At 39.7% G+C, this 27,534-nt stretch overlaps 1 protein-coding gene across 1 annotated transcript in view; it reads left to right on the top strand.

The window, feature by feature from the left end:
- LOC121947781 (teneurin-3-like) overlaps nucleotides 1–27,534 on the top strand; it is a 173,716-nt gene that overhangs the window by 142,665 nt on the left and 3,517 nt on the right. The window contains exons 20-26 of the mRNA XM_042492896.1: nucleotides 8,158–8,407; nucleotides 11,039–11,059; nucleotides 14,632–14,864; nucleotides 18,892–19,046; nucleotides 23,030–23,907; nucleotides 26,086–26,261; nucleotides 26,708–26,943. Of these exons, the coding sequence (XP_042348830.1) occupies nucleotides 8,158–8,407; nucleotides 11,039–11,059; nucleotides 14,632–14,864; nucleotides 18,892–19,046; nucleotides 23,030–23,907; nucleotides 26,086–26,261; nucleotides 26,708–26,943 (1,949 nt within the window). The remainder of the gene's footprint in view (nucleotides 1–8,157; nucleotides 8,408–11,038; nucleotides 11,060–14,631; nucleotides 14,865–18,891; nucleotides 19,047–23,029; nucleotides 23,908–26,085; nucleotides 26,262–26,707; nucleotides 26,944–27,534) is intronic.

Below are 27,534 nucleotides of genomic sequence, written 5' to 3'. Positions count from 1 at the left end.
GATTCTGTGCTATAGATGGATAAATCACTTTAAATTTAATTTATTTCAAGTGCAATGCCTGATGCTCAAAGTTCTGCAAAGACTTGATTCCTAAATTATACCATCTATCATTATGAAATTGTATGTGTGTATCACCTCAGTGTGTGCATAAATAACAGTCATGTTTAAGGCACCACCAGTCGGTCCGGTGAGGATAAAGAGGTTAACGAGGTTCACCGGTTTAACAGCACACAATTTAATTGTTTGTGAAGCTAATTGTGCATGAAAATAGACTTTATATTTTTCTGTGGTGCTGGTTTTGAATTTGAATTGCGACATGAATTCTCTCAATCTCTACTGGCATCAACACAAAGGAGAAAATGTAAGCAACTTGAGCTGACCAATCACAATTCTTGTGGCCGCTTTGTGGTATCGCTGCAGCCCTGATGTGTAGTTACATTTATGAGGAGGTTCACATGAGCTCTGGTGGAACTACAGAGCATCCCTGCACATCCTCTGCAAACCGCCCGACACAAAAGTATAAATCTGACTTTAGCCACTGTCTCTTTGGCCCGGTCCATCGAGCTTTAAGTAAACCTCAGAAGTTATTTCCACTCCCTGATATTTTTTGCAACCAGAGGAGGTGTGTTTTTAAGGTGGAATGCTTGTGTAACTAGAACTGCATTCTGCCTACACCTTCAATATAGTCTTTTATAGCATCTTACGTGCACACCCACAATTGGCAGGGGCAACACCATCATCCCACAATACTCTGTGGGTTTGCACAGTAATATCATCCATGTACTCTGCATGTATAACAGTCTTCTCACATCTCAGAGATTGCTCAAACTGTCTTTTGTCGAATACGGTTGTGGAAAACATGTCAGGGAAGCAGTTTCTGAAAACTGAGTCTTCCTTTACTTTGTTCAAACCTCGGTGCCACTTTGTCCTGCCTCTTTGTTGAACATTAAAAGAACAGACACAAGGGCCCATTGCCGATCCCAATCTGTCAAGCCATCCAAAACATGAAGTTTGTGAAGTGTGCAAAAGAACACTGAAATATGCCTCTAGCTTGACTGCTGCCGGTGCACCGCGTTTCATCTCACCTGTCTCAAAGTATAGCACACCCATCTCCAAAGCCTTCACTGTGGCAGCATCACAGTTGGAGTTGTTGTGAGATGCGTTTGTGATCAACAGATAGATGCAGCACGTGTGATATGCTAATGCATGCTGCATCCTTTATTAGACTGAGCTGTGCCGCGTGTCTGGAGTTATCAGAAAATTGGATGTTACTGTGCATGGAAAATCATCATGTACAGCGTTGTACTTGTACATGGAAATGGTGATGACAGAAATAAAACAACAACCAGATGGTGTCGAAGCTTTTCTTGTGCAATAAACGCTGCAGCCTCCCCAAGGCTTTTTTTCACACTTTTCACTTGTCCTATTGCCGCACCGCCCCAAAATAAACTGCAAAGTCTGACTACATTTGAAAGATTTAAAAATAGTTTTAACAAACTTGTGTTGCTCTGTCTCATTTACCCCTGGCTGACAGGAGCTTAATCAATTTGCAAAAAGGGTTTGATGCCGCCATCCTCTTAGCTCGACCATAAGACGGTGAAATGTTTCTGCTAGCGACTTTGGTATGCTAGTTTATTCTGTGTTCACATCAAAGTATCATAACGCTATCTGTAATCCTATCGCTCTTACATTCATTTTTAGAGCAGAGGTTGGGTGTAGGCACCTACTTTTATCCCCTTGCATTTTCTCAATCCAAACTGAATTATTCAGTCTTGCATTCAGCCACTTTTTGACATTTGAGATTTATGGCCCACGTGGGTTTTTGGCCAAGGAATGCAGTTCGATATCCTCGGTCGGCATGAAGATGAATCCAAATATCACTGTTTGCCTTCATTGCTGCTCCAGTATTGATTCTTTAATGCTGTAAACCTTGACTAATGTCCTCACCCAACATGTTAGCAAGCGGCGGTCCTCTGCAGCTGCACAGCGGTTTTAACTCCAGACATATGCTATCGCTCTTTGTTGTGACTCCTGCTTCATTTTCGCACCACTTCCAACATCTGAGGACTTTTTTCTCTTGTTGTTTTTGTGTCGAAAGACCCGAGCAAAAGCCGCCTCCCTCTCTCTGCTTCCTCTCCGGAGCCTGTCAAAACTAGATAAGGCAAATTGCTGGTGTCTGTGCTTTAGTCATGTCCTCCTGCCCCTCCTTTCTTCATTACAAGTGGATATGCCTTCCCCTCAATCTGCAGCTTGTCTCTATCTGGGGTAACACAGCTGATTCTTATTGGACACAGTCAGAGTTCAGCATCTCAGTATCTCGGGAGTGTGCTTACAGTACAGCTTACGCACATGCCGCATTTGAAGCAGTGAGAGGTTTCCTGCCCACTTTTAGCTTCTATCATAGTGGATCAGTGAGCGCCTGGGTGGTATCTTAGAGAATGACACAGTGCAAAGGAGAACAAAGAAGGACAGGGTGCAATTAAGACACACTCCCTCTCCTCCCCTACCAATCTCTGTACTCTCTATGTGTCACCAAGGTGACATTGCTCAGGGCGCTCCAGTTTTTTTTTATCAGGTATGGAGGCTCGGCCTTGCATTTGTACCATTAATCATCTCGGAAGCTGTGATGTCGGCATTAAAGCATTTTTCCCCACTACATGACTGAAATTAGCCTTTTATCAAACAAATGATTTCTCTCAGTCATGACTCTAAGAAAGGAATCAATTGAAGAAACCATCTTCAATGAGTGAATACACGTATTCAGAGAGGCAGCCTTGTAGTTTGGGACAGTGTAGTGAATGATTATCTGTAAAGGTGTTAGGCAGAGTGTGAATACAGCAGAGCAATGTTTTCCTCAGCTTGCTCAGATATTTCTGTGATGACTCCTAGTCTTTTATGTGTTATTTATCGTTTTATTTAATAATGGAAAATAGCCCTCAGGTTTGAGCCACGACTCTACGTTCACATCCACTATCATTTCATTTTATACACATATATTTTTTTGATTGTTTTTGTTATCTTTACATTTTTGGGCAAATTCAACATAGGTTTGCAACAGCATGAGATTTTAATAGTACGATAACCATATCAAAAAATACTGTTTCACAGTATTACATAATTAAAGTCAGAATGTACCTTAAACAAATTAAAACAGAAGGGTACGATTTGTTTGAACAACTGAAACTTAAAATTGTGATTTTGATGGAAGTATATTTACAAGTTTACCTTTTGAAAGTAACAAAAATGAAGGCTAGATACTTCGTCTAGCTGCTTTTTTCTTTTTCAGTATCGTACATGAGCAAATGTGCACGCAAAACTGACGCTGGGGACGTTTGGGGCCACTGACCAAGCATCAGGATTTGGAGAGTTGGCAGTGAGAATGAGTTGTATGTTTGTGTATGTTTGTAGCGATAGAGTGTCCTGATCCTTGTTTGGATAGACGGGTTGTGTGAAGTGTTAGGGTAACATGGCCCTGCAGAGTTTTTTCAGAGGCTCACTTCAGACTGAATTTATTGAGAAATTATGCAAGACGGCTGCGCGGGCAACAAAAAGAAACCCACAAATGTCTTTTCTTCATTAATAACGATTTTAAAATAACGTCAACAATCGCATTATCTCCTAGTTGTCATTTCAATGTAATTTGGTTCTTTACAACAGGCTAGTAGTCGGCTGATGTCTCAGTAGCTAGCTTGTTAACATTATATTGTTATTGCTGATTTATGCATCAGTCCCAAATTCTGATATATTTTCAGGTCATATCTCCCCCTTTGATGGCATATAATGCCCAAAATCCAACCAATGCCCAGCAGCAAAGATGCTGCACTTGTTATCGTTCCTCTAATATCGGTGCAGACACTGCAGGGTAGGGGCACGGGTTGCCAGCGTCGGCCTACAGAGTACCACTAGTGGCCTGGTGATGAAGCCGTGTTATTATTTTCTAATCTGATGGCGTCTTTGATTGATTGATGGCTTAAAACTTAAGTTGTGAACAAATTATGAGCATCCATGATTTTCTATCCATCAAATAATTGCCCAGTGTTATTTTGATAGTACTATTATTAAACGCCATAACGACTACTGATGATGAGTCTTGAAGGGTTGTCCCATTTCATACACTTTTCCTTGTAACTGTTTTTTAGGTTCAAAGGGGCACTCAAACAAGGGGTCGGGGGAAAAAATACAAAATCAGCCTAACTGTGAGTGTTTAATAATCTGGTAAAAGTTGTGTGACTGAAGTTACTTCACGGTCCGTGTCCTTGCCTGATGGAGCAGCGTTGGTGTGATCTTGGAGCAAAAGAGACAACAGATTCTTGGACTTTGTGAAAAGCCTTTTCTCACTGTGCCAAGCGAAAACAGTGACTTTTCTCTTTTACCAGCTTCCATCCAAAACTCCAAAACTCAAACACGCCTCCACACAACCATTTATACTAATCAATGAGCAGACACATCCCTAATGGTTGATCCATTCAGCTGCCATACTTGTACTTTGACTCAAAGTCTCCTCTGCAAAATCTGTTGAGGGAGCACTAGTTTGTTTCAGTCTGTGCAGGAAGCGGAGCTTTGCCATATTTTATTTCTGCTTGTCTCACATAACAACAGTAGCTGCATCTTATTCTTGAAAGAGTTTTATTTACAGTTTCACCCCAAACTCTGCCTCAGAATCAGGAAAGTGAAATAAAAGTAAAAAAAAATTATAAATACATTGACTGACTGCAAATCCATTTCAGTCTGGACGCTGTGGGAGTCCTCCTCTTCAGCCCGGGGCACCAGATAGTGAGAAGCCAAATTCCCATCAGTGCAGCACTCCAGCTGAGACGTCCCAAGCTTGATCCTCACAACAATCATCAGCAGTAATGTGTCATGACCAAGTGTCCTTGAGGGAAGAAAACTGAACCTTAATCTGCTCACTCACTCTAAGTTAAGAGCAGCAGAAGTTGTGTGTGCTTGAGAAAGATAAAAGTGAAAGAGTATAGTGTCCGTACCAAGTGTGGCGTCATTGTGGGAGGTAGCTGATGATTGATTAGTGTATTGAATCCATTCCATTACGCTGTGTAATAGCCTATGGTAAGACTTGTGTGTACTGTAAACTGTGATGGAAGTGTAAATAGAGAAGACCGCGGCAGCTTGCCAAAATGACCTGAGCAGTAAATGTTTTTTTCTTTCTTAAGCTGAACGTCAGCCAAACTGCTAAACTGCTGTACTGCTGCAACTGATCCATGTCCTACACACTGCATTAGGCTCCTGGATATTAGAGATGTCTTTGTCTTTCTTGAGAATGTTAAGGAGCTATTTCACAAACAGACATTAAAATTCTGGTCAGATTACACAGCGTATTTGTTATTTGTGGCTATGTTTCTGGATGCAGCGTCAACCTTTGAGCCCAGTTAGAGGTTTCATCGCGCTGTGTGTTTCATTCAGTGAGCAGGCACATGGATCACAGTTCAATTAAAGTCCCAAGGTCGCGCGTTTCATGGCGTCACGCATAAAGCCGTCCCCCGGACCTATTTGTCTTTGTTAGAGGCTCATGTATAATGCTCCCGGATACAAAAGACGGATTGGTCAGATCGTCCTGTCAAGAGTCTCGCCAGACCGTGGCTTCATTTGAATTTGCCCTTCAATCAATTAAATCAATGAAAGGAACTAATCAGCGGAGGGACAAGCTGCACGGCCGCACGCTCGATTTCACATACATCGAGGGTTACGATGGCTTACGGGATAACACTGTGGGAGAACGACTTTATGTGGCCATTCAGTGGTGTCATAGATTCACTAATTAGGACAGAGGCAGTGTGAATTCAAACAAGTTGTTGGATGTGAATAATTAAGTGCTTCCAGCATGCACTCCTTTCCTTTGATGTGTTTTTTCCCCTTTGAAGCGAGTCCCACTATATCAGTACCCCCCCAAAAAATCCAGTTATATCTGCCTCTTGTTAAAATATTAATCTGTAGTGAGTCACCAAATTTGGTGAGTTCTCGGTGAGATTTATGTACCGTTATTAGGGGGAAGTACACGGCACTGTATTTATGTTTACCACCTCTCTGTGATTTGGGGAGAAGCGGCTCCCTGGCAAGTTGAAAAAACATCATTTTACATAAAATTTTCTTCAGCTTTGTGTAGAGTTTTCAGGAACCCACTGAAGCGGTTCTGGACTAATACAAGAAGTATTTGTGTATGAGTGGGATTGATGGTCAGTTGGTTGCCTGTGTGCTGACTCCACTTTCTGTGCACATTCTCTGATCTTTACTCAAAATAACATCAACAAAACTCATTTAAACCATCATTTTTTAACTTTTGTGAAAAACACATTAGCCATGTGTCGTCAGGGGAACCTCAAAAGTCCTTTTCACACCTCTGAAATAATAACTGACCGGCTGATGGACAAAGGATTTACAATAATAAGAGGCAGCATTTGTTATTTATGAAAAGTAAAGTATAAAGTGATTATGAGAGCACGAGTAATCACACTTAAATTTCAAACCCACAAATGTATCATTTTTTAATCATGAATACATAATATATGAATAAAGGACAACCCAGATTCCCAAAAAGCTGGGTCACTGTGTTAAATTTAGTAAAACAGAATACAAAGATTTGCATATTATTTGTATCATACAGTGGGTAAAATAAGCATTCTTCATGTCAATATTTTTAATGAAATTCACTTGAAATTTAGAGCAGATGTTGGTATCGACTTGGTAAAACTACACAGATAAAGATTTTGTAACATTTAAATCCAGAATGATTATGTGCAATAATTTGGAACGACGTTTACTAAAATGTATTTTATACTTGGAGAAGCCTTTGTTTGCAATGCCAGCTTAAAGACGCTTCCTTTATTTAGAAACTAATGTTTCACAGTTTTCAGTTTGGAATTTGGCCCATTCTTTCACACAGACAGTCTTCAAATCTTGAAGATTTTGGGAGCCCTGCTTGTTAATCCTGCGAAAGAATTTCAATTTCAAAACTTCAACAGGTAGAGTTCTCAGTAACCAAAAACTTAATGAGAGTTTTTAAAAGAAAAGGTGATGTAAAACAGTGCAAAAGATACTCCTGTGCCAACTTTTTTGGAACAGATTGCAGGCATCAAATTCAGATATAAAGTGTATTTACAAAAAACAATGAAGTTTTTCACTTTTAACAGTAAATATCCTTTCTTTGTACTGTATTCAACAGAATCCAGGCCAAAAAGGATTTGCAAATAATTGCACTCTGTTTTTATTTATGGTTTACATGGCATATCCCATTTTTTGGGGGGGGGGGGGGGGTTCTGGGTTTTAGTAGTTTATGGTATTTAAAATTCAAAATTATGTCTAATTGCTGTAGATTCAAATAAATGTAGCTACCTTAGTTTAACTTCTGTTTTCAAGTTTGTGAAATGGCATTTAGACTACAATAATGAGTCAGCTACTGTGCAGTTAGAGTCTATTAAGAACTAAAGTGAAATAAATGCCTTAATATATTCTTGCACATTAAGCAAAATCAGCCAAATATATTTTCACTTTGGTCCCTTTATAGCAATTAGTTTTGCAGTTCATTTGAGAATACACAAGTCAAATTGATTAACGTTAACAGATAAATGTCATTTATTAAAACAGGTAAGGTTTTTGTCTCTTACATGTCTTTTTTTTTTAAAGGAAAAGTTTTTTGAAATATGTTAATTTGCTTTTTTGCCGTAAGTTCAATGAAAAGATCTATACGTAGTCACAGTGTGAAGTATGGAGTCAGAGGCAAGAAGTGGTTGGCCTACTTTAATATAAAAACTAAAAGCTGAGGAGGAGAAATAGTTACAGCGCTCAACTCTATCTGAAACCACAACTTGTCTTTTTTTGTGTATGTTTGTGTGAAGATTAAACAAGCGAGACACAACGTTAATTAGGTAGGCATAATTTCCTCATGTAGCTCTGGGCAAGAAATCAAGCAAGCATATTTCCCCAAATATCATACTATTCCTCTTAAATGTTTAACATTGGTGTAAGTTGAAAGTGTGTATCTCCCTTTCCTGTGTGTTTCATTTTGGCCGTGTTTGGCCGAGAATTTTATGCCTCGAGACTTTCCAGTTGAATAAAGGCTAAATACTGAGCCCGAAATCTACTGGGCTCAGTATTTATACTCTACATGCTTTTACACCTGCAAATAACTACTGTTTTGTTTCCCAGGTATTCTTTACAAAGGCAGCGGGGAAAACCAGTTCATCTCCCTCCAGCCTCCTGTGATCTCCACCGTCATGGGGAACGGGCGCCGCAGAAGCATCTCGTGTCCCAGCTGTAATGGGCAGGCCCAAGGCAACAAGCTGCTGGCGCCGGTGGCTCTGGCGTGGGGCATCGACGGAAGTCTGTACGTCGGAGATTTCAACTACATCCGACGAATTTATCCATCGGGCAATGTCACAAGTATCATGGAGCTCAGGTTAGATCAAAGTGTCACTGTTTGTTTTTTAAAGAGCATGTAGCACCTAGTTTGGTACATTTATGGTGTTTGCTTTTACCTTTGTTCCCTCATTAAATGGTACAAATTTTAAGGTATGAGTGTAAACCTTTGGGTTTGAAGGATGGACTGTGTGTGAGATCAAGGACAAAGATTATACTTCATTAAAATGTTTTGCGCTGCAGTATCAAAGAAATACTCTAAAAAGACCACTTGTATACCAATTACTCACCTTGTTTAAAGTTGAATTTGTTAAAAAAAACTTTATTTTTCTCTCATGACCTCAGTGAACAAAGAATTCAAAAACAGAAAATTTGCAATGAAGTGAAGTCAAAGGGCTCCCCATGTAACAACACAAAAACTATATAAGAACGTCTGTTTACAAACTCACACAGCTAATGCTGGATAATCAAAGACTCATGTATCCAGTCGTATGCTCAGTACTTCCCAAATATTCAGCCCTTTCTGACATGGAAAACTTGTGTATGCTGTTTTCAAAGCCAGACTCCATTTACAAAAAGTTATTTTGCCTCACTGAATGCGGAGCTGTTGGACTACCTCCACCTCCATCTGTAGATTGTTTGTGTTATTGTTTGACTTTGATTAATCTGAAATAACCCTTTAAAACACAGAAGTCACACAATAGTACGCCCTGATCCCGGCAGTAGTAAACCAGCAACTTCTGTGTTCAGCAAAGTATAATTTCTTTTTTGTCTGTGAAGTCTGGCTTTGGAGAGAGCATCAATGATTTTCACTTTTACTTCAGTTTCCCATCAGAAAAGACTATATTTCCATGAGTACTGGGCCTGGATAAATGAAACTTAGATTATACTGCTTTGGTGGTGTGAGAGTTTGTAGAAAGATGTTGTTAAACATGGACCTTTATGACACTGATCCATCATTTTTTTCAGTATTGGGATTTTTTTATTTACAGAAGGCATGCAAAAAAAATGTTTTCTCCACAAATTCAAGGAAACATGGGGTGAGCAACTGACATACAAATGTCCATTTGAGGATTTTATTATCTATTTTAACAAAATTAAGGATTTTATAAGTACTGATTATTTTTACAAACTCAAGTTCAACAAGAACAAAAACATGCAAGATACTGTAGCTGACCCCTAAAAATGCGAAAATATGGAGAATTTAAGGTTTTTTGGATCCCACTTGACATTTTCACATTTAGTCCCCAGTGTGGAGAGGGAAACCAAAAAAGCATGGCAGACAGACTTTCAGTCACACACATTTTTCCCCTACCCATAGAAATTTGAAATCTTTTCCCTATCCATCTCCATAATTAGGAAAGACATCCTGTCTTCAGCGTGTAATTGGGATGATTTACGCCCTCATGCCAAGTTGGCTTCTCTCGGCAATGACTCTGATTCGGCCAGTTGGCTTATTTCAAAGTGGCAGATGTTGATTAAATGTACATTGGGCCATCATCCTCCGTGAGACACATACATGACAAACATATGAAAACTGCCTTAAAAAGGACATAGGACGCCACACTGTTGGCAAGTAGTTGTACATCAAGTGGTGAAAGGTTAGCCTTGAGATTACAGGAACTAAAAATTAAAATCAGAGAGGGAAATCTGTGATGGGAAGTAATAGAAAAACTCTACCTCAGGAACCTGCTGACACACCTGTACAGTGATTAGCCACTACAGGGCAGCTCTTATGTGGGGAAGTGTTAAACACTATGAATGGGAAGCAGAGTGCTGCTGTAAAGAAGCATGCCTGCTCAGCAGCCCCTCTCTAGATAAATAATGGTTTAAGAAACTGTTTGTGTCTCCAAGCAACTCTTTTACTCTGTTTACGAGGAGAAAAACACGAAACACCACTATGAAAACTCGTTGTGTTGGCCAAATTAAATTCAGTCTGACACAAAAGATGCAATAAGGACAATTTTAGCTCACATTAGATGGCAGTTGCAGAGCAGATTTAAACCAGTAAAGAAGAAAAAAACACTATTTCCTTTGCCTGTAGAATATCTGTTTATGTGATGCTACTGTCTGCTAAACATTTAAAGACCAAAGTGCTGCCAGTTTTTGGTATGTGCTGTATGAATCATGCTTGTTTTATAAAAGTACAAATGCTCCATATGGGACTTCCTGAACCTCTCTCTCAAATGCTGTCAGCGTAAAGTCTGCATTTAGATTCTTGCTTCCGTGGCCAGCGTAACAAGTGGGAGAATCAATATTTCAATATGAGTGGCCAAATTGAGAAGAGCAGTGGTAATGTAGGATGGGGCTCTATGAAGATAGAACTACATACTTCCTCTCTGTGGATTGTAGCACTCTGCCACAGTCCCGCCTCTCCACTTTCTGCCAAACGGATTGTCATTGCTTGTGACTTTTTCTAGTGGCTGTGTTGATTCTTCAAGGGGATACTTTGACTTTCAGAGTTTCAGCTGCTTGTTTTTTTCCCTCACTAGATACTGTGAGGGAAAAATACCACCCTTTTAAAATCTATAAGTCAGTCCTATGACAAAGAAACTGCCTGATTGGGCAAATAACAGCCTTGAAAATGAGGAGTGAAAGTATCCTTTTAAGATGAACCAATTTCATTGTCTTGATTCTTTCTCTTCTTTTCCTGCTCCCTCTGTACTCATAGAAATAAAGACTTTAGACACAGGTAGGTGCATTATCTTAGTGCATGTCGCTTTAGTATTCTTTGTACATCACCATCTGTATCAACCTCTTTATAAGTATATGGATAACTCTTTCTTTTACAGTTTGCCTTCAGCACCAGTGATTACCATGTGTAATTATAACAAACCAATTATAGCTTGATTACATCTAAACAAGAGGGAGAGCGCGCAATCTGTCTGAATTTTGTGCAATGTGGTTGTTGACAAAAATTGCAGCAACTCACATTACGTATATAAAGTATTTCAAGGTATAAATATAAAACCGGAAGTTAATGTAAACATACAATCAACACCTATTTACCTAGTGTAATGTAGTCCAATGCAACAGCGCTGCAATAAACAGTAATTGTGAAGCATGTAATTACATTTTCAGTGATGGTGTTTGGCAGATGCTCTTATCCAGCGGGGCTTACACAACTGCTTTGTATTCATGATTAAGACAACAGCATCAGATCAAGTGAAGAAGCACACTGGTTGCAATTAGGTTGTCCCAGTGATTAACAGGAGCGCCAGAGGTGCCGCACAGAGTAAACTGGAGTAACTTTGTTTAGCTGGCTGTCAAGGTGTTTCCTTATGTGTAATTTTGGGTGCTCTGGTCAGATGCAGTACAGTTTTGATCGATGCCTATATCCGCGTATTTCCTTGTAAGCTCTACATGAGAGCCAGAGACGATAGATAAAGGGCTGCTTGTTATCAGTCACCAGACCAGAAACTTTGTTTTGATTTTCTTTCAGAGGTCGTTCTGCAGCTCTGGTGATGTAGGATAGATGACCGCAGCTGTTCTGGTCTCTGTCAGTGCATGTGACTTATGTTTCCTTTCTGGTTGTTTTTTATAACCTTAAATGAATAGTTCGGATCTTGTGAAGTGTGTTTGTACTTATCTGTAGTTGGTCTATTACATACAGTAGATGACGGTCAACATGCAGCTAGTTTGGAGGAGCAGAGACAGGAGTACTGACACAAAAGCTCAGCAGTGAACTGCTGTGGACAAGGGCAGCAGCAAAATGTATGTTAAACACTAAGTGTACACTTTTAACATTAAGATTATTAATACTATTATTATCATTTTCACTGTTTTATCCTGGAATCAGACAGAAATCTGTGACAGGGAATTGAAGCGATTGCATTGCTCTTGTTAAGCCCAGGTTCCAGAAATGTGAATAAAAACAGAAATTTAACATTGCTGAACACAGGAGCTGCTGTCTTCATCACGTAGATTGTGTCATTGTGTGATTTTTGGCATCTAACCTACTATGGATTCACCAAAGTCACACAATAACACCTACAAACTGACTGATCGAGGCAGCAGTAGACTTGCAACTCCTGTTTTCAGCGAGCTAAAATTACTGTTTTTCTCAGTGTCGTCTGGTGTCTTTGACGAGAGCAAAGATGGGGAACTAATGCCGTTAGTTGCTTCCCTGTCAAAAAGTGATGTCTGCGTCAAGTTAATGAGGTGAAAATGTAATCAATATAGTGTACGTTTCAACTGATATTGATTTATTGTCTCGTATATCTCGACATACATAAAACATGTTTTCCCGCCAACCCCTCCACTGCAGCACATAGTTTAGCCTCAGTGTCTCTGTACTCCTGACTGCTTCACCACACGAGGGGTGTTTTTTTTTTTTTTTTAAACATCCGTAAACATAACCACACCGACTCAGAAAACATGACTAAAATGGACTTGATGCATGTGTCAAAAGCACCGTGTGAAGGTTGAAACACACCTCTTTGGGCTGCGTTTAGACGAGCAAGCGTGGGAGTTGTTTGAAGGCGTTCACATGGCAGTTTCTTTTATTCTTGTGTTACATAGCTTGTGTAAGATTTTTATTCTCTCTATTTTGAGCCCACCTCCCTTCAACTGTTAAATTAATTGCTGGGTGCACAGATCAACACAGCACATTATTACGATCTGGGAGTGTGTGCTCCTCAGCGAGACTACCTGTCACTACCACACATCCTTCTAGACATCAGAAGCTTCACAATTTATTGCCGTGCCGTTATATTGGACTGCGTAATGCCTTACAGGTGTTTCATTTTTGTGTCCGCCCCGTGCAGGTTAACTGTAAAAGAAAGGGTTACTAATGCACGCTTTGCTGAATTCCTAATAAGAACTTGATAGTAGCCACCTATTTTGGACATGTACTTTGACTCATAATAGCTGACAAGTTTTATGACTCCATCTTCATCATTTTATAAAGACGTTTCATTGCCACATTTATTTTGCCGTCACATTATCCCACTTCCAAAGCCAACCAGTATTGACTGAAGCACCATTAAGCTGGAGTACAACCAGAGAGGCCATGTTTACGACTGCACTGTAAAGCAAGCTATTTTTCATGTTAACTGCCTCTGTTTTTAGCTCTTTAATGACACTTAAGCACCTGCTATGTATCAAACTCTGCCTTAATAGAAAAGGTTAATGCAATAGTTTTTCAGTATTTTGAATTTGTTTTCAAGAGACTGTCACTGAAAACGATAATTTAATTGGCTTCCTTCAAGTCTAAATATCAGTCAATCATGTGTTGTAAAATCTTTTGATTCCTAATCCTTGACACATTTGCTCTCTGATTCATGGATCCATTATGAGACGGTAAAAAGAATGCCGATAAGCAGAAACAGATGCGAAGCCATTAGTTGTTGCACTTTGTTAACATAAGCCAGTCATTTCTGTAATTTTCCAAAGGCTCTTCCCCACAGGGGAGTGATAACAAATGAAATGATCTGGCACACAAGTTGTCATTGCTGCTTTGTAAACTGGAAGCCCACTGCAGTGGTTTCCTGTTAAATTCTGTTTGACTTCCATCTTTTCAACCTTCTGTGTCTCACTTTCTTTTATTTTTCAGTCATAAAAGCTCTACTTTTTTTTTTTTAAATACTTGCTTTGGAAATGAGTTTCTCACATTAAAAATAGACATCATACCCCTCTTCAGTTCATTATCCACATGCATGAGAATGTTGCCACTAATTATAAGTTGATAAAAAGGTTTATATGTTATTATATTTTAAGCTTCAACTGGAGTGGAAAAAACACTATGTACATAATTGGATACTTAGGGTATTTTAGGAAAATAAGCTTAAATGTTAGAGCATAACCTGATTAAACACTGGCATTAACTTTCTGTCATCTTTTTAATGCTGTTTAAAGAAATGCATGAGTCGAAACAAGTTTCCCTAATTCCATTACACTTAAAACAATCTGATAGTGTGCAGATCTGGTTGTAAAATTCCCTTGCATGTTCCATTTAATTGTTTATCAATTTGCACAGCTTAAAAAAATCTAATGCATAGTGGGGACAATGTTAACTCTCTTGAGATGTATAATGGAATCAATAATAGTCTTAACTCTAAATGTTTAATTTGGAGGCAAAATGAGGCTCGGGGTCAGTTGGGGGTTGCAGGGTGTTTCAGGTATCTGACAGAGATTATTGATTTAGATCACTTTAGGAGTAAATTAGCAACATTAAAGGGCTGTGTGGTTGCAGGGCACAAAGAAAACCTCAGTGTATGCAAAGTGAAGAAACAGTTTATAACTGAGCTATTGTCTTGAATGCAGTAACAACCCGGCTCACCGGTACTACCTGACAACTGATCCAGTAAGTGGCCAGCTGTACGTGTCAGACACAAACTCCCGGAGGATCTACCGACCGAAAACCTTAACCGGGACCAAGGAGCTGCAGTCGAACGCAGAGGTGGTGGCGGGGACCGGGGAGCACTGTCTGCCCTTCGATGAGAACCACTGTGGCGATGGAGGCAAAGCACCAGAGGCCTCTCTCACTGGACCCAAAGGTATCGTTTAAAGCTAATGAAGATGTTGTACCGAAATGGAGGGGCGGGACACAGTGATGGGTCTCTCAGTCAGTGTGGCAACTGCTAAATTTTAATTTATGTGCGTCATTGGGGTGTGGGCCAAGTCAGGGCCTACTGATTTAAATGGATGGATTTTAGTTTACGTCATGTGATGACGTACAGGACAGTGAATTGTTAAAACTTGAGTGCTGTTGATCAATCGAGTGTTGGAGATATCAGCCGTAGAGATGTCTGCCTTCCCTCTATACAACGGAACTAAATGACACTTGGCTTTTTGTCCTCAAAGCGCCCCCCCCCCCAAAAATACATTTGGATAAACTCAACAGCAATGTCCCAGGTTCATACGTATACATTGCAAAATGAAATTCAAGGACTTTCAAGTATTTTTCAGGCACTGCTTTTTAAATTTCAAGGACTTGAAGCAAATAGGCTATTTCATTTTCAAATATATTTTTTTATTGAAAATAAGTAAATGATGTTATCAATGTCTCTCTTTTCAGCAAAGGGGTACTAACCAAAGTCTTTAATGCATAACTATAGAAATTCCTCAACAAAAAAAAAAAAAAAAAAATTGAATATCATAGCGCCATCTGAAAGTAGCACGAGGAAAATGATGCCAGCTAGAAGTTTGACTTAAGGTTTTTGGCAGAGCTATTATAATGGCACATTGATTAAGAGAGAGGAAGACAAATTATGCGGAAAAGTCGGCTCACTTAAGTAAGTCATGTTGAATTTAGCCAAGCCAACAAAGACCTGCTGTTTTGCTGAGGTTTTAAGAGTGAAGCGATGTAGAAATAAACTATGAAGTTTGGCAGGACATCATCAAGGTATGGAGGAAAGGAGAGGAAAAGTGCGGTAACGCCGCGAGAAAGCAACACATCAGAATTTGATTAAAAAAAAAACGCAAAGTTCAGATTCTAAATAATATTATTATGATGACATGATGGACAAAAGTTTTAATAAAAATATGAGTGTTTTGTCATTCATCTGAATTTTGCTTTTTAAGTACAGTTGTTCAAGGTATTCCAGTACTCACAATTCAAGCACTTCAGGCACCTAATGAAGTCTGTACAAGGAATTTAATGCAATCGAGTTTATTTTCTGCTAGATCACCATGCACAGGGGTAGGCAACCTGTGGCTCTGGAGCCACCCCCGGCTCTTTAGCCCCTCTCCAGTGACTCCTGTGTCTTTGACAAAAAATTAAATGGAAGTGAATAACGGTTATTTTTTAAAGATTTTAATTCAATTTTATCATTGTTTTAGGCCTAAAATTACTCTTCGCATTCTCCAGTTGCAAAAATATTTAGCCTGCACACAGAATAAGAAAATGTATTAGCGTTTCATCAACTAAAATGTGCATCATATTTCTGCAGCTATGACTCTTTTGATAGTAAAGGTTGCACCACAAAACTAGAAGGAGGACACCATTAATGTTGACATCTCACGCTGTCATGAGCACGAGCCTCTCCATCAGTAGATGCACATCTCCCTTTGCACGATGATAAGTAAGCGGGTGTAACTTGGTAGAAAGAAAATTTTTCCGACATGAAACTGCTCGTAACAAGGTCTGTGAATTATCTTGAGTAACGGTCATGATTTCTGGAAAGAAGCAATGTTAAAAATTAAATATGTCCCTTTTTTCTGTTTTGTTTTTTAAGCATCACAAGTGCTGTTTAATTCCATTATATCAGAGAGAAGGCGATTAGAAATATATATCCAACACTGGACAACTCGCACCAAAAAGATCTAGAAATAAAAATATGCATTTTGATTTGGGGATGAGCTATCTCTTTAAAGCCCGTTTCACACAGCATGCGTCAGCAGTGTGTGACGGCAGCCTCACTGAGCTGCAGCGTGTTTCATGCTTGTGGTGTTCACACATGCAGCATTATTGCAATGTTGTGTTACATCGCTGCCTGCTGCTGAGTGCTGTATTTCCAATTTTAAAAGCACAAGTTCCACTCATTTATGAAGTCGTGCAAGTTCCTGCATTGCCGACAACACAGTCCTGCAAATGTTTCAAAATAAAATGCCTTGTGTCAGCAACTGACGGGATTCTGCCCATAGAGATGCTGTTGGAAGGCTTTTATTTTGAAATGGAAGCAGGGAAGTTAGAGTAAAACATACTTCTTTGTATTTCCTCATCTCTGTGACAGAGTGAGACTTTTAAATGGTATTAAATGTTGTATAAAGTCAATCTAATCATCAACACACAGTTTTCACTGTCTATTTCGCGCGTGTCAAGCGTAAAAAATCAGCAAGCCACCATTTCTCTACATGTGCCGTGGCTGACACACAGCTGAGACGCGCCTGACAAGTGCAGCTCAGACGGGCAGTGTGCATGAACTAACTTGTTAACATGGCCGCCAAAATAAAAAAACAACACGTTCAGCGCTGCTCACACACTGCTGACACGTGCTGTGTGAAATGGGCCTAAGGCTGCGTACTGGTACCGCCCATGAAATAGTTACTGTTGTTTTAACCTCCAGAAATATAATGCATAATTTATTTGGCATAATTGGATATTCCTGTAAATATCCTTTGAAATGTGGTACAAGTGGTACTTAATACTTCAAGATGCTTTTCTCAGACAACTCTTGTGAAAGTAAAGTCGTCAGTCCTTTAAAGCTTCAAGTGACAGCCATCCACGAGTTGATACCCGCTATGCACAACCTGTTGTCTGCATTCAGATAGCACATGGCCATTTGTGCCATTTGTGGTTGGATTGCTCACTTTTCCATAAATTCTTCTGGATGAAAAGGCCGAGATGAATTGTTTTTTTGCACACGTTGTTGCCCGCTCTGAATGCCAACTGCAATAGCTCAGCTTCAGCTGTGGGTGATAAAGGCTTGAGTGAAGGCAATCTGAGGGAGCGACTCTAATGATGGAGTGGGTGGAAGCCGGGACCAGAGAAGAAACAGCAGATGGCTCCTTTTTTTTTTCTTGCTCTCAGACATTTGGTGAACTCTGCTCAAATGTGACACTTTTCATCTGTCTGAGAATCTCAGACTGTCAAATCGCCAGCTCCCAAGGATTCACCGTGGGCTCCCTCAACTCGTAAATGTTTTAGCAGAAAGCAATCTTGCGCAGACCTAGCCACAGGTCAAACCAAACCACTCACCTTCCATAGAAGCTTTTAAAGACTTCATTGAAAAAGAAATCATGCTCTGGGGGTAGAACTGAAGTCGAAGCTTATTCAAAACATTTGAAATCCTCAAGTAACTAAAGAACCATTTTCCACTCTACACATATGTTCCTGAGATCAGCAGCTATCACTCTGTAGAATCAACCCAAAACCAGAATGAAAAAATATTCTCCCTGCATGTGAGGTATGATTGAAGTCCCATAGGTGCTGGTCTCTTCTAAGCAGCACGGTGACGCTGAGCGATGCGGAGGCCGGCGTGGCCCGTAATGTATTTTCCCAGTTTGGGACAAATGGTTATTGCAACTCCACACTGGCTCGGCTGCAACTTAAAACTCTGAGCTGACACTCAATCACTGAGACAATTTAGTCCACAGTTGTCACCATGGCAACTGCCTGTCTTTCACCCTTTTCATCTAAAATTGGCCAAAGCTGTCATTTCCGCTCCCTCGCTCATTCATTTCTCAAATGGTGTGCAGATTGTTGATGATTGCCGATGTCAAAAAATCTCCCCAAACGCACCACTCATTGACATCCCCACCTCCCGAGGTCCTTTTTTAGAGGGGCGGGTTACGAGACGCGGGCGAGTGCATATGTACCGTATGAATACAGCCTTTCCCACTTCTGCCTGAGAAATTATTTAATACCAGAAAAGCAACCCGTGAATTATTGATGGCTGTGCTTTTTGCAGTGACCTGAATAATGGGAAGGCAAGCTTGACACATGTATCCATCGTGTTCCGTCCACTGAGTCATGCAAGCAGAGATGCCGCATATCTACCATGTTTTCCTCTTATCACAAGTTCTTTTTTTTCTTCATCTTTTCTCCTTTTTCCCCTCCCCTCTCTTACCTGATGTCAACAGGCATCGCCGTGGGGAAAAACGGCCTGATATATTTTGTCGATGGCACCACAATCAGAAAGGTGGACCAAAACGGCATCATCTCCACTTTCCTCGGCTCCAACGACCTGACATCGGCTCGCCCTCTGACCTGTGACAACAGTATGGACATCAATCAGGTGACTTTTACACAAATGTGCCAGACAGTTGTTAACCCCGCCTGTGTGCTCGCAGGGAGCATGTCACAGCGCCACCCTGTGCCCCCACCCTCTCATCCTCCTTCAGTGTGCTCACCCATGACTCATCATTGATATGCAGCGTTATATAACTGCATATATATTACATATGCAGAATAAGCCATCTTTTCATGAATGATAATATTTTTGGGTGGCCGGTTTTAGAGCGAGAGGAATGAATTTTTTTTAAAAAGATTTTAAATTTACCTCATCATCCATATTATTATTAACAGTTCCCGAACTCTTCACCACTAGGTAGAAGAAGTGCTGTTTGGCATTCTGCTCTATCTCTCTGGAACCTTCTGCAATTAAATTTTTAAAAAACTGGTCTCTTTCCGGGAATTTAAATCACTCCCGCAGAAACTGCAATGCTCTCCTCTGGCTGCTATTTGGGAGATATCACAATCTGGATGTTTTTAGTGTAATCCATTTACTGTTTGACAGATCATTCTTGCTTATTTATGTTGATGGTCAGATGCTTAGATTGCCCTTAGGTTTGATTTTAAAGTTCCTCTTCAAGGATGTTATCTATTATGTGATTCTTTCTGGCAAATTTATTTATGCTTTTATAAAACCATTTTTGTCAAATTCTGATCTGGGGAGATATTTTCTCTTATCTACTTAATGATAGTAGCTTGTGCATTGCTGTCTCTCTTGGCTAGGACACTTAAAAAAGAGAATTTCAATCTCAACGAGGAATTCCTGGTTATTAAATGTTAAATATAAAACAAGCCTTTAACTGGCTGATCTTATCTAGAGAGACATACGATGACATCAGTGGCTCCAATTCCTCGAACACCGACATTATAAAATGAATAAAAAACTGAGATGATGCCCTTTTTTGTTTTGTTTTTTTGCTCTCAACTTGACAAGAGTAAAACATTTTCTCTGAAAATACAGGGAGAAAATGTGTGCTAGGAGGAAGATGTGATTCAGTCAGGAAGTGGAGACATGAAGTGTTTATTGAGAAGATGAGTTTTCAGGTCACGGCAGATGATATGGAGGGAAGAATAATTACTCAGTTTGGGGGGCTTGTTTTTGATGTGGCTGGAGCTGAATTAGTGTTTAGTGTTCCACTAGAAATACTCTGGATTGAGGACACTTACACCTTACATGATAATGAAGCAGCAAGCGGTAGCAAGTTCGCTGCACATAAAACCTTTTCTTCAGCTGCACCTGAATACGGTCGGCTTTGTCCCTCAAAAATTTACTAACTCCCTGTGAATGAAGCGACATAAAAGCGGCGCCCTGGCCTTGCACAATAGGTTACAGCATTACAATACCATGAAGTAGAAGTGCAGCTCTCTATGCTTAAACATTAATATCCCTGCTCATTTTACTCTTTTAAAGTGTTGAGATCTGACTTAAGATAAATAATGGAAGAAAATAAAAACCCAGGCTTTTATCATTTGAAAACAGATGCGTTCATAGAGTCCTCTATTCCCTGTTTCTGCAGAAAGTGAATCCTTAGGTGTAGTGGCTGTTGAGAATGAAATTGCAGCAGGATCAGGTTCTCTCACCTCTTACATGTGTGCACCAGACATTGCAGTTTTTTTTTTGTTTTGTTTTTTAACTAAGCAATTTACATTTTAATTAGATTTCAGATGTTCTAATGCAGATCAGCTTTCAAAAAGAACAAACAAAACACTTCAAAAGTAGATAGGAAAGACTGCAACAGTCGAAACCAAATGACCCCGACAGCAGATAGCACACACGTTCTCTCGTCCCTCTGAGAGGTTAGGTAATAATAGAAATGCTTTGCAACAAATAAAAGGCGATGGAGGAAATTAAAATGTTTTTAGCAGCATTAGAATTTTGTAATGTAAACAGAAGAGAAAGGAATCTGTGTTTGTGTGTGGGTGAACATGAAGGGGGGAGAACATGAGAGAACATGAAGACAAAGGATTAAGCTTGTCACTTTTTTTGCTAATTAACCAAGTCATTTGGTGTGAGCCAATAAAGACATGGTTTTGGCGAGACCGTATGATCCTCGGGCATCCCAGCGAGAGAATTGGCTCAGTGCAGCTTAACTAGTGGCAGCCTTGAAGGCGGTGTGTTGCACTATTATTCACCCCGTGGAAAAGCACAGTTCGGGAGCAGTTTGACAGTTTTAATGACAGTTATGTATTTAAAGGCCAAGCCAGTCATTTGTGCTGCTACAAATAAGCTCTTTATTCAGTGACACATTTCTGACAAGCAGATTGTAATAGTTGGCCAGGGTTACAGCTTCACAGTTTAATGTCTACTTGTTATTTTCTAAGATGTGGTTAATGTGCAATTTTTTTATGTGTGAAATATTTAATTTTGATATAATTTGCTATACCTAATTGATCCCCTAATGGGGTGCCCCCTTCTCAGGCTTCAGTTAGTATGCATGCTCAGGGTTATTTTGGCAGCTATACTATAGCCACGCAAGGCATGCATTACCCCCTGGAACTTCACTTGGTTTTAAATCTCAGCAGCACCATCATAAAATGTAAATGTTTGGAGGGGAGGAGGGCATAATGGGGAATTATCTTAACAGTCACTGTGGCCAGAATTATCCTGTAAATTCATGTATCAGCAGCACTAGCACAAGAAGATAAGCGCTAATCTTATATCCCAAAGGTATTAGAAATATTTATTTTCTTCCTTTAGGCCAATTGAAATTATAGATTCTAAACTAGCATAATGTAAATAGTGAGTACCCCGCAACTAAAATGCCAGCTTTAATTCCTGCACCAGACAATGTCTTAATAGTCAGCTAGATATACTGCGCCTATTGAGAACAATGGATAAATGTAATCTTCTGTGGGGACATAAATCGTCTGTCCAAGGCCAGGGAAACGGAGAATAGCTTGGTAGAGCAGGACTTTGTCTTTATAGTTTAATCACAGTTTAAGTCATTTTGTATATCAGCCTATTCATGACTATAATAAAGATTTATTTATGTCTTCTTAAAGGTATACTATGCAGCACTGTTGGTTACTGTTGGTAAACACGCTTGCCAGCAAAAGTGAAAGTAAAAGCAAGCCACAAATTCTCTCTTATTTAGCGTTTTGGTTCAGCCCCGACCTTCACTGGGGGTACACACCAGTAGTGGAAAGTAACAACGTACATTTAGCTAAGTATTGTACTTTAGAAACATTTTGAGATACCTGCACTTAACTTTAGTATTTTAATCTATTTTATACATCCACTCCTTTACATTGTGAGTGCAAATATTGTACTTTTTACTCCACTATATTTATTTGACAGCTTTAGTTGCTAGTCACTTTGCACATTTACATTGTTAATGCAATAAATCAACTAATACATCATAATATATTATAGGTTAAAGTACTAGGCAGTATATACAGTTATAAGAATTAGCTCCACCTTTAGGAGCTGTAACATCAAACTGAAAAATAAATTATGCATCAATAAGCGTGTTTTCAATGCTAATACTTTTGTACTTTTACTTATGTGAAGTTCTGAATGCAGGATATTACAGTATATCTGCACATTGTTATTGCTACCTTTACTTAAGTAAAAGGTCTGAATTAATAAGAAAATACAAGTAGAGGGCAGATTCTCTGCAGAAAAATACACCGCTAAAGAATTTTAGAGGGTCGTAAGTGATGATTTAGAGGACGAACTTCTGTATGAGGCCACACATTGTTTTTCAGGAAAAGATCCGGCATATTATATCTATATATTAAATGTGTTCTGTTATAATATCACTGTTTTTTAATTGTCATTTCAGTCATGCACCATGCAAAATTTGGAATTTGCTGTATTGATCATGAGCATATGAACTGAGTCTTGCTTGAGTTACTACATATCACTGTTTAAAAAAATAGATGTTCATTTACATATATTGTGAGTCATAATCACTTTGAGTAAGCAGCTTTAACCTTTTAATTTAATGTGTAATTTTGAGTTAATGAGGATGTCTTGTATTTCAGGTGATTCTGGAGTGGCCCACGGACCTCGCAGTCAGCCCCATGGACAACTCTCTATACGTCCTGGACAACAATATCGTGCTGCGCATCACAGAGAACGGACAAGTGAGCATTGCAGCTGGCCGACCGCTCCACTGCCCGTTGGCTGGACTGGAGCGCGGTGTGGCTGGTGGACAAAGAGCCCAGTTAACCCCTATAGAATCTGCGGTTGCCATCGCCATATCTTACCATGGTGCCATCTACATAGCAGAGACAGATGAGAGAAAGATGAGCAGGATCCGAAAGGTTTCTGTGGATGGCGAGATAACGCATTTGGCCGGGTCTCCCTCCGACTGCGATTGCAAGAATGATGCCAACTGTGACTGTTACCAGACAGGGGACGGTTATGCCAAAGATGCCAGGCTCAATGCTCCATCTTCTTTAGTGGCAGCTCCAGATGGAACGCTCTACGTGGCAGACCTGGGCAACATCCGCATCCGGGCCATCTCTAGAAACGGGCCAACTTTCAGCGCCAGTACATACGAGGTGGCTTCCCCTGATGCCCAGGAGCTGTATGTGTTTGACAGCAACGGCACCCACCAACACACTGCAAGCCTGCTCACTGGTGACTTGAAATACAGTTTCAGCTACAGCACAGAGAACGACATCACAGCTGTTACTGACAGCAGTGGCAACACTTTGAGAATCCGGAGAGATCCTAACCGCACCCCGGTGCGTATCGTTGCCCCTGACAACCAGGTGATCTGGCTGACCATGGGCACCAACGGCGGACTGAAAACACTCACAGCACAAGGACAGGAGCTCGTACTCCTCACTTACCATGGAAACAACGGTCTGTTGGCTACAAAGACATCCGAGATTGGCTGGACAACTTTCTACGAGTGAGTATGAGAGAGATTGGCAGGAACATTTTGTGGAAATCTTAACATCACTTGAAAAAAGTCAGACTGACTTAGATTGCAATTTATTTAGGCCATCTGCATCTGGAACCTGCCCATAGTACAAATTAAAATACACCTCCTACTGTGTGCATACTAATACAAATTATGCAAAACAAATGCACTTCTGGCAGATAATGTTATGTTTAGGAATAAAACACAGTATTCCCTGCCTCTCAGGGACGAGGACGCAGTAGTAACAGTTGAAGGAATTTGAATTTATTTATTTATTTAATAGGGACAATGCAATTTAGCATTGTTCCAAAACAGGGTATGATGTATTGAGTGTATATTGCTAATTTTCAACTCCTGTTCCTAGTTGGGCCTTTACAGTGTTATTAAAATATTGAATTTCAAACATCACAAAACCACAATACACTATAGACATGAAAGGCACAATAGATTACACCACAATACACATACTACAGTACATATACTACAATAAACACATTACGACATATACCACATTACACATACTACAATACATATGCTAAAATATACATACCACAATACACCAATACAGTTACACTAGTACCTGTTGGAAATTTTCAGCCCAATTTCAGCGAATGATTTATAAACTTTGGTTGGAGCTTGTCATTTAGGTTTGACACCTACATATTTATATTCCTGTTATGTCATGTTTTATGGAAGGAGGCATTATGTTTTCGGGTTGTCTGTCTGCCCATCCTATTCTTATGAATACAAATTCTCAAGAACACCTCGAAGGAATTTCTTTTAATTTGGCACAAACATTGACTAAGACTCGGTGAAGAGCCAGTTACATTTTGGTTAGCAAAGGTCAAGGTCAATGTGAGTTTGCATCTGTCTCAGTCATGTGATTGCAATATCCTCAGAAGGCCATCAGGGACTTTGCTCAGATTTTGCTGAAATGTCCACCTTTTTGGCCACAAGTCAAGAATTCTTATGCAAATTATGACAAAATTTCCCACACATGTCTAATAGGATAAACTAATCAATTGATGACATTTTATATCAAATAGGTGAACTTCACTATGACATCATAATGTTATGCAAAAACCCTTTAGTGGCCATAATTTAACATCAACACTCAGGAACAGAAGAGGAGACATTTGGTCAGTTACTGAACTGTGACACTAATCTTAGGTGTCCACCTTGGAACTGTGCTTGTTGTTTAGAGCTTCTGTGCTGCTGCTGCTGATGTGTGTGAAGCATCCATGTTTTCAAGGACATGGATGAAAATTGTAACTGCAACTTGACTGGTGGGCTGAGGCATGCACCTGAGTGGCAGTAATTTGAGTTTAATTTTAAACTAAAACCTCAAGTCATGACAGAAAACTGTTTGCTATGTGTGTACTTTTATGTGTGTAGCCATGTGTGTGTTCTGTCTTGTCTCACAGCTCAAGTTTACTCTATAATTGGTAGCCGTACTTACCTGCACAGTGCTGTAGGGTGCCCATTTAATTGAAACCTAATTATAAAAATTGCCTCAGATCTGTAAAATACCCTAGTTAAATTAGACTTTAATAACTGCAACTTTTTCGTCTTATTTTTCACTTGACTAAACCATGTGAATCATGTGTTGAATGAGGATATATGAAGAAATACTGTCGCAGGAGGAGCAAAAGAAGCTTTAATGATAGGATGTTTTGACATGCACACATTTTGAAACAGTGAAGCTGAACAAATTCTCATTGCAAAAAGCCACCTGTATCATAATGTCACTTGATTTTAGTAGCATGGCATCTCTGTGATTGAATTTTTCTCCCAGGTGTAATTCGCTGTCATGTCACATTAAGCCATGAATGATATCCCCACTATAACTAAAAAAGCAAAGCATTCAGTTGAGATTATAATGACACATCAGTCATCCAAATAATTCATTACAAGTGTTTTTTTTCTTTCTTTTATGAAACCGATAGCTGATGAGATGTGTCATTCTCCCATATCAAATATTTGGATTGCGCCTTGGGTTGATACAGACACCCCTTCACTTATACTCAGAAAATTGCACAAAAAAATAAAAAAGAAAAGAAAATGTGACAGTCTAGGGTCTTACTCAACAAGTATAAAAGAGCTGATAATTGAATGCACTGAGAGCCAACATACATATTAATGCTTTCTGTCCTTTTTGTCAAACAGCTATGACAGTGAAGGACGGCTAATGAACGTGACGTTCCCCACGGGGATGGTGAATAACTTGTACACGGACATATACAGCGCTTTGACAGTGGACATCGAGAGCTCCATGTCAGAGGAGGAAATCAGCATCACCACGAATACCTCAACCATCCGTGCCTTCTACACGCTGGCTCAGGGTAAGGCCACTGCACTCATCTCCCAGACTCAGGCAGCTATTTTGTAAGCGGTTATTTGTCATTGTTTCGCGGGTCGCCGGGGCAATGTTGAGTAAGCTTAAGTCGTGTATCATTACAGCTTAGAGGGTCTGACAGATGACAGTGTAAATGATTACTCTCTCAGTGTGTGGGTTTGGGGTGTCAGGGAGACACATCAACCTTGTATCTAAATGGTTTCTACTCTCCGCCAGACCCAGATGGTCCAGTTATTTCAGCACATCATTCACGTTAATCCTTTTCATCTGAAAATTGTCTAATTTGAAATACCAAGGACTTAAAGCATAATTAAGCACAACCAGTAATTACCTCAGGAGGCTGTTAATAGCATTAATTCCAGTGTTTAATTACTTATTCCCCTGTTCTAAGTTGTCTTTTTCTGTTGTTCACTTTTTGTTTACTATCATTAGACCAATGTAGAAGCAGCTATCAAGTGGGCTTTGACAACTCGCTGAGGATTACCTATGCCAACGGGATGGACACCCACTACCAGACAGAGCCCCACATCCTGGCAGGCGCTGCCAACCCGACTGTAGCCAGACGCAACATGAGCTTGCCAGGGGAGAGTGGGCAAAACTTGGTGGAGTGGCGCTTCCGAAAAGAACAAGCCAGAGGGAAAGTTATCGTGTTTGGACGCAAGCTTAGGGTATGTTTGAATCCCCCCCCCACTTCCTTCTGGCACATGCACAGGATCAGCATCCCATGAATACAATTTTCTGTGCCCTTGCATTCCTCAGTGCGAGATAGAGTATGACTGCGACACTTTAAGCTCAACTCAACTTTATTTACAGAGCACCTTTCGTACAAACATGCAGCCTGAAGTGCTTCACATGGCAAAATTGAAACAACTGACACAATTTAAAGGATAACAAATAATTATACATAAAGTTTTGCAAGAGTAGAAAATAACAAGACTACCCTTTTTTTAAAGAGCAAACAAAACAAAAAAATCTATAGAATAAAAATAAAGTAAAATACATAAAATAGAAAAATATATAAGCAGAAGGGGTAAAATGACAACAAAAAAAACAACAATGAAAACTTAAAATTAATACTATAATGTTGCTCCAAACCAAAAAGGCAGATTATATATGGATTTATTTATTTATTTATTTATTTATTTATTTATTTATGTTTTACTAGCAATATAACCCCTTGAGATGTACCGTCTAAGGACAATTAAACAATACCAAAGATGACAAAACCAAACACACAGGCAGCAGTGACAAAACAAAAA

The sequence above is a fragment of the Plectropomus leopardus genome, chromosome 9 (assembly GCF_008729295.1).
Source record: "Plectropomus leopardus isolate mb chromosome 9, YSFRI_Pleo_2.0, whole genome shotgun sequence".
Classification (NCBI taxonomy): Eukaryota; Metazoa; Chordata; class Actinopteri; order Perciformes; family Serranidae; genus Plectropomus; species Plectropomus leopardus.
The sequence above is the reverse complement of the archived record's forward strand: the minus strand, read 5'-3'. Positions and strand labels throughout refer to the sequence as shown.